The sequence below is a fragment of the Periplaneta americana genome, chromosome 12, assembly GCF_040183065.1.
Source record: "Periplaneta americana isolate PAMFEO1 chromosome 12, P.americana_PAMFEO1_priV1, whole genome shotgun sequence".
Classification (NCBI taxonomy): Eukaryota; Metazoa; Arthropoda; class Insecta; order Blattodea; family Blattidae; genus Periplaneta; species Periplaneta americana.
Window position 1 is genome coordinate 52,444,867 of NC_091128.1, and position 13,333 is coordinate 52,458,199.

The window sequence follows — 13,333 nt, forward strand, 5'->3', positions numbered from 1 at the left end:
CTTCTGGGCTCCATTCATCACTACAGGGCAATGGCTGACCACTCCCACTCCCACTCCCACTACTATTATTATTGTTATTATTATTATTATTATTATTATTATTCATTATTGAAGTTGAAGTTCATAATTAATTAAATTGTATTACAATACTTCCAATGATACTTCAAAAAACAAACATTTCATAATAAACAGAATGTTAGAATTTAATCTGTAAATAAGTTACAGTCAAGAATAAACCTAGCAGTACAATACAAACTGAACTACACTTATCATCAAAGTTTAAAATTAACAATAAAACAGTCAAGCAAGGAAGTTACACACTCACCTGTTGATATGATCGCAATTCTGCTTCAATAGGTATTGGGACTCTGTAGTCTTCTATAGACTTTGGGTTAAACAGTTGTTCAAGGAACTTGCGCTCTCGAGCTTTTTGCTGTGCTAGTTCTGCAGTGAGATTTGGTGGATCTGGTACACCACCATCCAGAGGCATAAGTTGTATCAATGTAGCAAAGCAGTGTGTGGCCATCAAGCGCACTGGTTGGTTCTGGTCACTCATGCGGCCTACAACACATCACAGTAGCATTGTTCACAAAAATCTTTCACCATGATATTTTCTTACAACATGTATTCAGAAAAATTATACTTCAATTTAACCCACTATGCATAGCCTTTACAACTTAAAAGTTCACACCTGTGGAACAATGGTTAGCTCGTCTGGCCACGAAACTAGGTGGCCCAAGTTCGATTCCCAGTCGGGGCAAGACAACACCTCGAAAATGTTGTCCATTAAATGACGAAACATCATGAACACATGGCATAAGTTTTAACTTACATTATCTGTACTAGCTCAATGTTAGAAGAGGTATAAGATGGGGAGTAAATGATACCTTGGAAGATCTGGATTTCACTGATGATATCTGTTTGCTCTCCCATAGTTTTGATGATATGCAGAATAAAGTCAGTACTTTATTAGAAGTAAAAAAAGGGGCTCATATGAAAATAAACATAAAAAAACTAAAGAAATGAGATTAAATAGTAAAAAGACAGATAAAGTTATAATAAATAATAACAACATTGATACTGTTCAAGAATTTAAATATTTGGGTAGCATAATTGACAAGGATGGTGGAGCCTTTGAGGATGTAAAGAACAGAATAAAAAATGCAAATACAGTGAAACCTCTCATTTACGGACATCAAAGGGACGTAACAATCTGTCTGCAACTGGGAGACGTTCTTTATTGGGGGGGAGGGGGGGGGAGGCTCCCCAATCTAACAGTAAATTTATAACATGCATTATGTATCCCTTCACGCTTTAAATGAAATGTATTACTGTAGTTTAATTATAAATACAGTATATTACATTAAATTCTTTGCAACTTTGAACTACAGTAGATAAGACCGAAAAAGGAAAATACAGTACTGTGCCATGCAATTTTACTCTAGGTCTAGAGTTATGCAGTACTGTAATTTACAGTTTTCGAATTAACCTTTACGTACAGGTGCCATGTCTCTCGAAACAGAACAACTGATTGAAGTGAAGAGAATAATCCTAACCCTATCATGTGTCAAATACAATTTCACGATCGCGGAAACCTTGGACCCATCAGACAGGTTAAATTTAATGACTTTGTTTATCCACCTGTTTCCAGCTAACAAGGGGTAGCTGGCTGATCTAGTGGTGGCCTACGAGACCCTTATTGTCTTCTTTCATGATAAGGAATTTCTGTACAGTTCTCAAAACTAAATTTTCCATTTTTGTAACACATTAGATCTTGAAATCGAAGTTCTGTCCGCAGTCAGGAGGTAAAGCAAGCTTTAGGACCGTGAAACAGCTGTACGTGTCAGTGTCTTACAGTGTCCGTAAACGAGAGTTAAATTTATCATTATTTCTATATTATTTCAATTGGGACATAAAAATCTGTCCGTATATGAGGAGTGTCTGTATCTTGGGGGTGTCCGTAAGGAGAGGTTTCACTGTAGTGCATTTGTCCAGTTGTACCCAATATGGAAGTCTTATATCTAGATCTACAAAAATTAAAATCTTTAACAGTAATGTGAAATCAGTCTTATTATATGGCTGTGAGACATGGAAAACAAGTAAAATTATACAAAATAAACTTCAAACATTTGTTAATAGATGTTTACGAAGAATTTTAAAAATTAGATGGCCAGATATAATCACAAACTCAGAACTATGGAAGATAACAAATCAGAAAGAAATCATAATAGAAATCAAAAGACGAAAGTGGAATTGGATAGGGCACACAATCAGGAAAGAAGATGGAGCAGTAGAAAGAATGGCTTTGGCTTGGAACCCCCAGGGTAGTAGAACAAGAGGAAGGTCAAAAAATACATGGAAGAGAACAGTTTTGGAGGAAATTGCTAGGGAGAGGAAAACATGGAGCAAAGTGAAGAAGTTGGCCACAAATAGGGTCCGATGGAGGCACTTTGTGAATGCCCTATGCTCCTCATGAGGAGATACAGGAGTTTGATTGAATGATTGATTGATCTATACTAGCTGTCAAGTAGGAACATGGGTAGCCAGAGTGCATCATAGAACGAAATAATCACATGCTTCTAAGAACCAATCAGACGAGCATGTTTCATTGCAGTGGAAAGTTTCTCTCGTAGTAGCTCTGTTTCCTTGTTTTATTGCTTCTACAATTATAGTTTTATAGTATTAGAGTTATAGTTGTATAGTTTTATAGCAATAGTGTAGTAATTAAAGATATGGCAGAAGGAAATTCAAAGGGAAGTCCTGAAAAGTCAAGCCAGGAGGCTGGTGCACTGAGTCAAGCACTCGTGTTCTAGTAACTGACACTGCCAAATCTCAGCTGCAGCCTATAGTACTGGCATACGCGAATGTACGATAATTTATCTCTTGACAGTTAGTACTGCAACAATTTATCCCAAATAATTTGTCACAACGCGAATTGATAGTTACAACCAAAATTCACCCTGGTAAATTCGTTCTGTTAAAAATTCGTCCAGGTTTGTACCAAGAAAGTCCCAGTTTTTGGATAAAGATTTTATGTCACAAATTTTAAAGATGTACTGTACAGAAAATAACAGGTGAATCGAAAAAAAAAAATCAAGAAAAACGTGGCTTGGTCAAGTTTTCGTCTCCTGCAAAAAGACGCAATCGAAAGAAGCAAGTGTGTGATTAGGCAATTTTAATAACATGCTGAAGGGGCAAAATTTTTTAAATTTATGATCGTGATATATATCCCACTGTGGAGTAATTGCTTCGAGAGATGGAAGACGGTAAATCTGCACCTGAAAACTGTGTTAAGCACACTTTTTCAAAGATGACCCGTAATTGTCAACCTATTGCAATACAAGGAAGACAGCATGCATGCAGTGTGGTTGAGCACCGTCTTGCATGAACATGAAGTGCTCCATTTCTTCATAAAAAAACATAGAGGAAAAGATCTTGTGACAGTGATTCCAGTGGATCTTCGGAATAGTCAACTGTTAAAACTGTTAATGAAAAATCTGATTTATTTTTCTCTTAGAGATTTTTTTTTTTGTTTCAACTGCTTAACTCAAGTATTTAATTTCAGTATGTCTTCATCTTACCTTTACTTAATATTACAATATGAAAATAGTATTATGTAGTATGAGTATGTACGCCACATGTAGTCACTACATGATTTCATCATATATAAAGCAGATGATTTTATTTTTCTGGTGATATAACTCAACATGACTTTTTAATATAGTCTACTGAAACTATATACACAGGTCGTAACTTTAATAATGGCAACTATTTATTTATTACGAATATACAAGTGATACATCTATGAAACTTCTACAGTCCTTCAATGTAGTAACCAGCATTGTCTACAACTTGTTGCTAGCGATGTGGAAGTCGTAGTATCCCTCTGTTCTGTTGATGTTTCTGATGAACCGCCCTACTGCCTGCAGAATATCGGGAACGGTCCGGAATCGAATGTCACAAAGGGGTTCCTTCATCTTTGGGATTAAGTCATAATCACAGGGGCTTAAGTTCGGTGAATGTGGTGGATGGAAAAACACTTCCCACCCTCAGCGACAGTACAAATCAGTGTGCCGTGTGCATCCTTGCATTATCGTGCGTTAGGCGATTCTTTAGAATACGAAACACAGTCATAAGCGATATTCCTATCTCCTGGGCTAACTCACGTATCGTCTGTCGTCGATCATTGTCTAATAGCACGGAAAGAGCTTGCATTTCCTCTTCACTAACACTTGGACGACCGGACTGAGCCATGTTTTTCACGTGGTCACGCCCCACGTTGAAAGCTCAAACTCACCTCGCCACAGTCCTATATGGTAATGCTGTCTCTCTACATGCCTCAACAAGACCGTCATGACATTGTCGTGCTGTACGACCATGGGCAGATTGAATTTTCAGCCAAGATCGCTGTTCCTGCTTTATAAACATGGCGAAACACAACTGCTTAGAGCTGTAACTAACAGGAGACTAACTTCAACTCTCCACAGCTCATGCGCTGTGAGTCGGACGGAAGAGTCCTTTTAGGGGGGAGGAGGGCAGACATAGACTAACATGTGGTAGAAGTGACAACAATTAACTCCGTCTCGTTTGACTTTTACAGCAGTGTTGCCACTATTAAAGTTACACCCCATGTAATTTAATTGTTTAATTAATTTAAATGTCAGTAATTTGTAATATGTGACAAAGTTAACTTAAAGACTGAATTAACGAACTCATTGTTCTCATATATATATATATATATATATATATATATATATATATATATGTATATAACCTAAAATATTAGCTCTCTTCCAGAGATAGTTGAGTAAGTTTTCTTTCCTCATTTCAAATTTTCATTATATTTAGAAGTCCTAGATAAATATACTCATTATACACTAAATGCTAGTGAATTATTAATTCAACATCTGTTGTCAGTTAATACTGAATTTACACACTGAAATACATATTTTTAAATTTCTTTCATTCATGCTTTGATTTAAAATCCTGCAGTTATCACTTGAGTGTGCGCCTAGATCATATATACTAACAGATAGCTCTTTTATATAGGCTTTAGGGTTTGCAGTCGAGGCCGGCTTGATGTAGTTCAATAATCGTCAACAGATGGCACAATGACCAACACCATCACGAGACACGAACTCTGAACCGGTCTGGTCGGTCTAAATTGATTATTTCTTGCTTACGAGATATTCTCGTAAGCAACGGTATGTACTGTCGACAATTGATGACCATGGATAAATATTATTGGCCTATATGACTTAGGCAAGTTCGGAACGAGGGAGTTCTAATTATAGTTGTCACGTGGGCGAAGCGGAGAGATAAGATAAAGTACGCCTTTGTATTGAATAGAATACAATGCAGAGTCTCGCGCAAAGCCAATCTACCTAGAATTTTTAGACCATGTTATAAAGTTATCGGTGGGCTAAATTATGATTCGTTATCTCTTCTGTTTTTATATATTTGTCGTGAATATTATTTATATTATCAACTGAGTGTATAACATAATTTATCCGTTAATTGATATTTCACTAATGATAAATCCAAAGAACAATGGGAAATAAGGGACTAAACACTGAAAAATAAATAAAATAAGAGAATTTGACGTTCATAATTATAATGTTGTCGGAGTTTTGTTATACTTTACTTTGAATTATTTTAATTTGCACCACAAAAATTTATGAAAATTAATGTTAACATTACCTATTTAGTTATGATAGTAGTATATTGGAAAATTTGTGCATATAGCCTGATTACAATATATAAGTAATCCTATCCTAACCTAACCAATGGTAGTCTTGTTTATTTCAGACATGTTCGTATAATTATACAAAAACAAGAATAATCTAGTTTGCAGCCTGTGATATTGTCTTGTTTACAGTATTATATAATATACATATTACGATATTTACTAGGTAATTTAACAATATATAGTTAATAATATTATAAAATATACAGGCCTAATCCATTACCAAGAAATAGCCCTTCCCTCACATGTTCAATACTGTTTACCTCAAAAGGCCTTCAAACCTTAAAAACTATTAGAAACTGGATTAAAATAGTCATGTTGATGTAGGCCTACAGCATTACATTTTTGTCACTACTCCTGATCCCATACTAACAGTTTCAGGTTGTGTAATTTGTAACAATACTAACAATACTGATGGGTCATTCCATAGTCACACACGCAACATTTTCGAAGTAACTATGATCTTCACAGGATACTTAATCAAATACTTAGGAGTTCATGAAAGACACATCACTGTTTTTTAACGTAAGCATTCCAAAATATAAACAGAAAATCATAATGAAAAGGAATAATTAATAATGTAAAAAATATTAAATATTATATGGTGTGACACATGAACATTTTCTTGCCACTTAATTTATTACCAAAATGGAAAATATTCATATTATTGTGCCAAATGTCATAAATGCATTTAGTTGTTTTTGAAACAATTAAGACATTTGTGAAGTACATGTAACTGCTAAATCGCATACTTTAATAAAAATAACAGTGCCATTAACAAATAAAATATTACAAATTATATTGTGACACACGAACATTTCTGTCAAGTTGATTACTAATCTTTTCAAATGCATATAGAGATTTACCGTATACACTGTGCCTACAGTTCTTATTATACAAAGCAACACTTGATTACACTGAAGTGTCCACACCTGTGGAGTAACGGTCAGCGCGTCTGACTGCGAAACCAGGTGGCCCGGGTTCGAATCCCAGTCGGGGCAAGTTACCTGGTTGAGGTTTTTTCCGGGGTTTTCCCTCAACCCAATACGAGCAAATGCTGGGTAACTTTCGGTGCTGGACCCCGGACTCATTTCACCGGCATTATCACCTTCATATCATTCAGACGCTAAATAATTTAGATGTTGATACAGCGTCGTAAAATAACCCAATAAAAAAAATTACACTAAAGTACACTTTCAGATTTAAAATATCCACGGTTGTTTACAACTATATGTGGTGACATCTCCTGTGTAATGTCACGTAACAAATACATCAATATAGGCTATCCACTTTTTCTGCCATTTGTAGTACTTCCCTTTTTTTAACAACACAGACGCTTTAAATTCTTCGCCACTACAAGCTTTTGTAACTTCCTCTGTTTATCTGACGTCTTTTTTTAAATTGATTATTTAACGATGTTTTATCAACTACTAGGTTATTTAGCCTCGATGGAATTGATGATAGTGAAATGATATTTGGCGAGATGAGGTTGAGGATTCGCCATAGATTACATTACATTCGCCTTACAATTGGGGAAACCTCGGAAAAAACCTCAACCAGGTAACATGCCCCAATCAGGATTTGAACCCGGGCCCACTCATTTCACGGTCAGATGTGCCTACCATTACTCCACAGCAGTGGACCGAACATGGGTTATGTACAGTTACCCTGAAAAAGAATGAGACGATTCTTGGTCGTCGGAAGTTAAAGTTGTACAGCGCGGTTCACTCGATATCGACGTAGGGATACATAACATGACAGATAGTACAAGAATTGTTACAAGGACCACAACAAGGACAAGGACCAGAATAAGGATCACGAATAACACTGCCATTTAAGGCCAGGATTTCACAACATAGCTCGAGTGCCAAAATATCATTGCTTCACTTAACCGAATGGTAAATGCCTGCTAAGGGATCTACATTCTGGACTGCTGCTATCACTGTCTTGTCTCGGTAGCTCATATAGTAGCGTGCCGGTTCCATTGTATAACCGAAACGTCTCGTGTTCGATCCCAGGTAAAACTTTTTTTTTATTGAGGTGTAATTAATTTGTTCAGAGTTCCTCGGCTGTCTAATTTGTCGAAAAATATGGAATAATTTATGCCCAATTTCTGGGTCTTACAAGTGGGCTGAACCTCGTCAAAAAAAATAAATCTTACTTGGAAGTTAAAAGTATTCTTCCTCAAACAAAAATCATAAGAAACAAAAAGAGACCTGTTAACTTAAAATCTTGTCCACATGCCATCAGCTTCTATTACAGCTCTAAGTCGATCCGGCATGGATGTCACGAGATTGTGGAATAAGTTCTGATCCCCGGCGAGATCTTCCCAGGTATCAACAACTTGATCCTACAATTCGTCTCGATTTCGAGGGCGTCGTGGGCATAGGTGGCTATCCTTCTCTTTTTCAATTCCGCCCATAAATTTTCGATGACATTCAAATCAGGTGACTTCGGAGGCCAATTAATGATTTCGATCTCGGGTCTCCTTTGAAACCATCTTTGAATGCTTGCAGCATAGTGCACGGGATGGTTATCCTGCTGGAACAGCAATGTTCCTTCAGGAAAACGTTCTCGGGCGGAGGGAAGGAATATATTTTCCAGAATGTGCTCGTAAGTTTCCGCATTAAACCGGCCATCGATGCGTTCTATAACGCCAGGTCCATCGTAAGACATCCACCCCCAACACGATATGCTAAAGCGCCCCGATCTTTCACGTCGGTGCACATAGCGCTGATCATGTCGGAGACCATCCTCACGATAGGCACGGACAGGACCTTCGTAATCACTCGAGATGGTTGTTTCGTCGGAGAAAATTACATTTCTCCAATCGAAATCCACTCGATTGGTAGCGAAGGCAAGACGGTCGACAGCTTGTGCTTCCCCCAATATTTCCATTTGCGCAGCCCTCCGGCTCCTAATACCGCGGTTCCTCAACCTGCTGATCACAGTCTGTGAAGAGCCGGGAAAGTTAGATGCTGCTCTTATTTCGTTAGCAGTCAGAAAGGGGTCCTGTCGAACTGTCTCGAATAAAAGAGCATCCTCTTCCAATGAAGAAATCCGCGGACGCCCAGGAATAGGGCGATTTTCGACCTCCCCAAAATTTTGGTAACGATGAACCCATCTCGCGGCTGTACTTCCAGGAACACCGACCAAACGGCCAGCAGATCTAGCCCCATATCCAGCCTCAACTAGTGCTATAACTCGCTGTCTCATGTCACGTCGGTTCGCCATTACGATGAGAAATGAGAGATGACGATAATACTTTAGTGTAGACAATGACTATTTAACATGATATAGAATTATTGAAATAAGAGGCATCTTGCATAGTAAGAGTTAATAAATCAACCCTAAATTAAATATCTAAATAACAGGATATAACAGGAAGTCCAATTGTTGCGAAACTAATCAAATTAAATCTAATTACATTAAATAAACAAACCCCAAGTTATGACACCACATTGCTACAGCTAAATTGTATGTTATTAACATAAGCATTGAATAGGTCCGTGGTTGTGCGTTGGACGACAAAACCAAACATCGAAAGTTCGAATCTTGCCGAGGAATGTAACTTCTTGCTTTTTATAATGTAAATCAGACTTATAACTACAATCATTCATATTTCTTACATTATTTATTAATATTTATAGCCAACATTGAATTTGTAAAGAAAAGACTTCAGAAATCTCATATGGAATTTGTGATCTGTAGTGACATAAACATAGATTATCTCTCGGAACTTTTCCGTAAAAGTAAATTAAATTCACTCCTTGAAACTGGAAACCTTATTCGTAGGGTCATTTTCCCATAGCATACAAGCTGAAGTAACACAGCCATTGATAAACGTTTTGTACACAGAATTAGACTGAATTCCTATTCGACAGAACCTATAATCAATGGCTTGTCTGACCATGATAAACAAATCCTATGTGTTTCCAATGTCACTGAACAATTTCAAAATATTAATTTAAAAACTAAGAAAGGATCGTAATTGCTGTATCTAGTGATTATTTACATTTATGTCTACAAAATGAATCTTGGAAAAACATATATGATACTGGTACTACTGATATTAAGAGTAAATATATTGAATTTTTCACTTAATTTCATAATCACTTCAGTGGATGTTCTCCACTCAATGTTGTGAAAAAATTCAAAAGTTAAAACATGTAAATAACGCAGGGACTTCAAAATCTCATGTATTAAAAAGAAGAATCTATATGTAATGAGTTGCAATGTAATGATCTTCATGTTCTTAAATACTGCAAGAAGTACAGTGTAATTTATCAAAAATTATGAAAGAGGGAAATAGAATATATTTGAGTAGAAAAGTACAAAATTCAGATAATGCAATTAAACCTATTCATAATATTATTAAATTTAAACTTGTAGATATCCTAAGAAAGAAAATATTTTTTCATTAAAACCAATGATTATAAAGTAGAGGATCCCAAATCTATTGCAAATTCTTTTAACGTATTATAGTATATAGTACAGAAATATTATTGACAACTTAAACATTCAAGATTTTGCAAAAGATACTGCAATTGGTTACTTAACAGATGTATTTAATAATTATTATTAATATATGTAATTAGTCAATAACTGCAACAGTGCTTATACATTCAATCATAACATGAATAAAATTGAATGCAAACACGTAGATAAAATAGTTAAAATTAACTGCAGGGGTGAGAATGAAATAATCCAAAGCCATACTTTTAACAAAAATTGTTTTGTGCGAGTGCATTTCTTACACATATGGGAAAGCTATTAATAAATTATTGTAATAATTACTCAACAAATGACATAGCCTAAGGACTCTAAACCTTTGTAAAAGTTTGTCTATTATTATATATTTTTTTAATTTCATTTTAATTGTTAGTTTTTAATATATATGCATTTACATTGTATATATGTGTGTGTGTATAAATGCATTCATTAGATTAACGTTTATAATATTATAACTTGTAATTTTGTATTGTTTGCGATCATTAACACTTAATCTCAGGACTTTGTAAAACTATATTTCAACGTGACTTAGCTATTTCAACGTTATTTAGACAAAAAAAATTGTTGTGTAGACTAAGAATCGAACTCGCACTCTTCTACACAACACGCAGAAGTCTTACCGTCTGAGCTATGGAAACGACATGAAAGCTTTCCTTTCTGTGTGGAGTGTCGATCTAGTCATGAAGGTCCATTGTCGATTTAACTACACGATTTATGTATATATTTATCTTTTATTTACGTAATATTATCATATTTTTTGCAGTTTTTTAATTGAATTTCGGAACGATGCTAGTAACAAACCAAATAGCCTGAATTTAAGTAACTCAATATTCGTTATCTTGTGTATCGGTGCTCTGGTCTCCGATCATGCGCAGTGTCTTACATGTGAGACTTAGGAATATTCAATCGTCTCATCCTTTTCCAGGGAAACTGTACATTAATTCTTTTGACTTTCGGTTAGCTTTCTTAAGAATACGCATAAAGAAATGTAGTGTTTTCCAGGCTATCCTTGTAATATTAGTGACTTATTTCAACCAGTTTGTTACTAAAATATATACAGTACCTAAGTGTTTACTTGTGACACTGGTGATCCATTTAATTGGTATATGAGACGAATTTAATTTTGTGTTTTACAGAAGGATACATATTGATTTACTTTTGCCCACATTGATTTTAATTTTATTTGTTGTAGTCCAGTTTTCAATAACGTCAAGCTAGTTTTGCAAGGCGGTGATATAAGATTTATCACTAATTTTTTCTGTATATTATACAGTCATCCACGAATAACCTTGCCTGAGAAGTGACATTTCTATTCAAATCCTACAATTATTTTCAGTAAATATTTTGCACCGAGAAGCTATTATACATTTAATTTTACTTCTGAGACCAGTGAAATATATGCCAATTTTATTAGAAAGGTGCATGTATAATTATCCAATAGCATGATATTATCTGCAACAAAAACTAAAGGGCATGAAAGAAAAGAAGAAAACATTAATGCTGTGGTTCTTAGAGTTCCATTAGAGTTACACGTTCATTGTCCACTGAAAGTTGCATTTCTCTATTGAAGTGTAAAAGAGAAACTCTCATAAATTATGTCAGAAACAAAGAAAGGCACCACCCAAATATGTGGGATAATTAATTTAATAATGTTATTACCGGGACTTGAAAAAAGCAATCATATGTAATGGATGGGGAAAAAAATACTTTTTAATCGCGCTTCTATAGTTCGACAATGCTGACTATTCAGAGTTTTGCCTGACAGGTGAGCTACCATAAATTCCTTGAAGTCCTAGTTATTACTGAAGCCAAATGTGTGTCTCTTGTCAAGAGTCCATTTTATTTATACTTGTTAAGACATCATTCATAGACTAGTTACCGCTTTCAGTTTTGATACTACATACACTGAAATTAATCTATTATTATTCGTCCTATTTATACATTTATATTGAATGATTCGGTCTACCTTCATAACACATCTCATCAACAATACTCGATAAGAGTTGAATTAGCTTCCATGCTGCGTTGTATTTATTTTGTCATGTTCCTATAGCAGGAATATTAAATAGGAATTCCTTAAAACAGATTTATATTCACTCCTATGCCTTTATATAGAATACCTGTACATATACTGTATTTCTTAAGATTTAGTTACTTTATAAACAGTATGTTAGTGCAAGAACTCTTTTTTTCATATTTAATAATTCTGGCATGTGTCAAATATGCTTGAGACCTCTGTCTCTCTGAATTACTCTTTACTAACTGGAAACATATTCCAAATTTATATTTTAAAAAAGTATTAAAATATCCTCACAATTTAGAGCATAACAATTCCCGAAATAATCATCCTACATTAAATTATTAAGATAAAAATGATTCAATCTATCGCTTGTAACAATACCTTTATGGTCCTAATAAATTAAGAAATAATTTACATCCAACAGATTTATTTTAAAATGGCCTGCAGTTATTATTTTGAATTTTATTGTACCTTAATAAATTGAGTTAAGGTACAATAAAATTTCATCAAGTTTCAAACAAAGTAATTCCATCTTTCCAACGGGGGGACAATAAATACTTAAAGTAATGCTAAACTCGAAAAACTTATTGATGCAACTTAATTTCATATTCTATACCACTAACACCAAAAAAAAGTGTCCTATTGTTCATACTGATTCAAGATGAATAGTTTCTTAGTGTTTGTCCATTCCACTTTTTTTATTGTCCTTCCCATTTCTATTTCTCTCATTTTTAGTAGGTACTTCACATGTAGTATATGTTTTATTTTAAGACATATAATGACCATGAAGATATTTGGTTATGTCTTACAAAATTCTTGCTGAAGACCATTGTGGTAATATTCTGCCGCATCTGTAGTTTGTACATTTCGAAATTTTCGTGCTTCAGCCCAGAATTCAGGCGGGGGGAGGGGAGGTTGATGTGCCAATGTAGTTTTCCAGAATATAATAATATTCAAAACATTCTCTAATATGAGGGGCCTCTGATATTAGCTCTGCAAAAAATCTCATATCGGTACTTCTGTTGCTGGTAAATAAGAAAGAACGAAATATAAAA

The 13,333-nt window shown here is 34.9% G+C and overlaps 1 protein-coding gene across 1 annotated transcript in view; it reads right to left on the minus strand.

The window, feature by feature from the left end:
• Nucleotides 1-13,333, minus strand: part of Hel89B (histone acetyltransferase 1) — a 166,693-nt gene that overhangs the window by 55,705 nt on the left and 97,655 nt on the right. Inside the window, exon 23 of the mRNA XM_069841318.1 lies at nt 326-561. Coding sequence (XP_069697419.1) covers nt 326-561 — 236 coding nt within the window. The remainder of the gene's footprint in view (nt 1-325; nt 562-13,333) is intronic.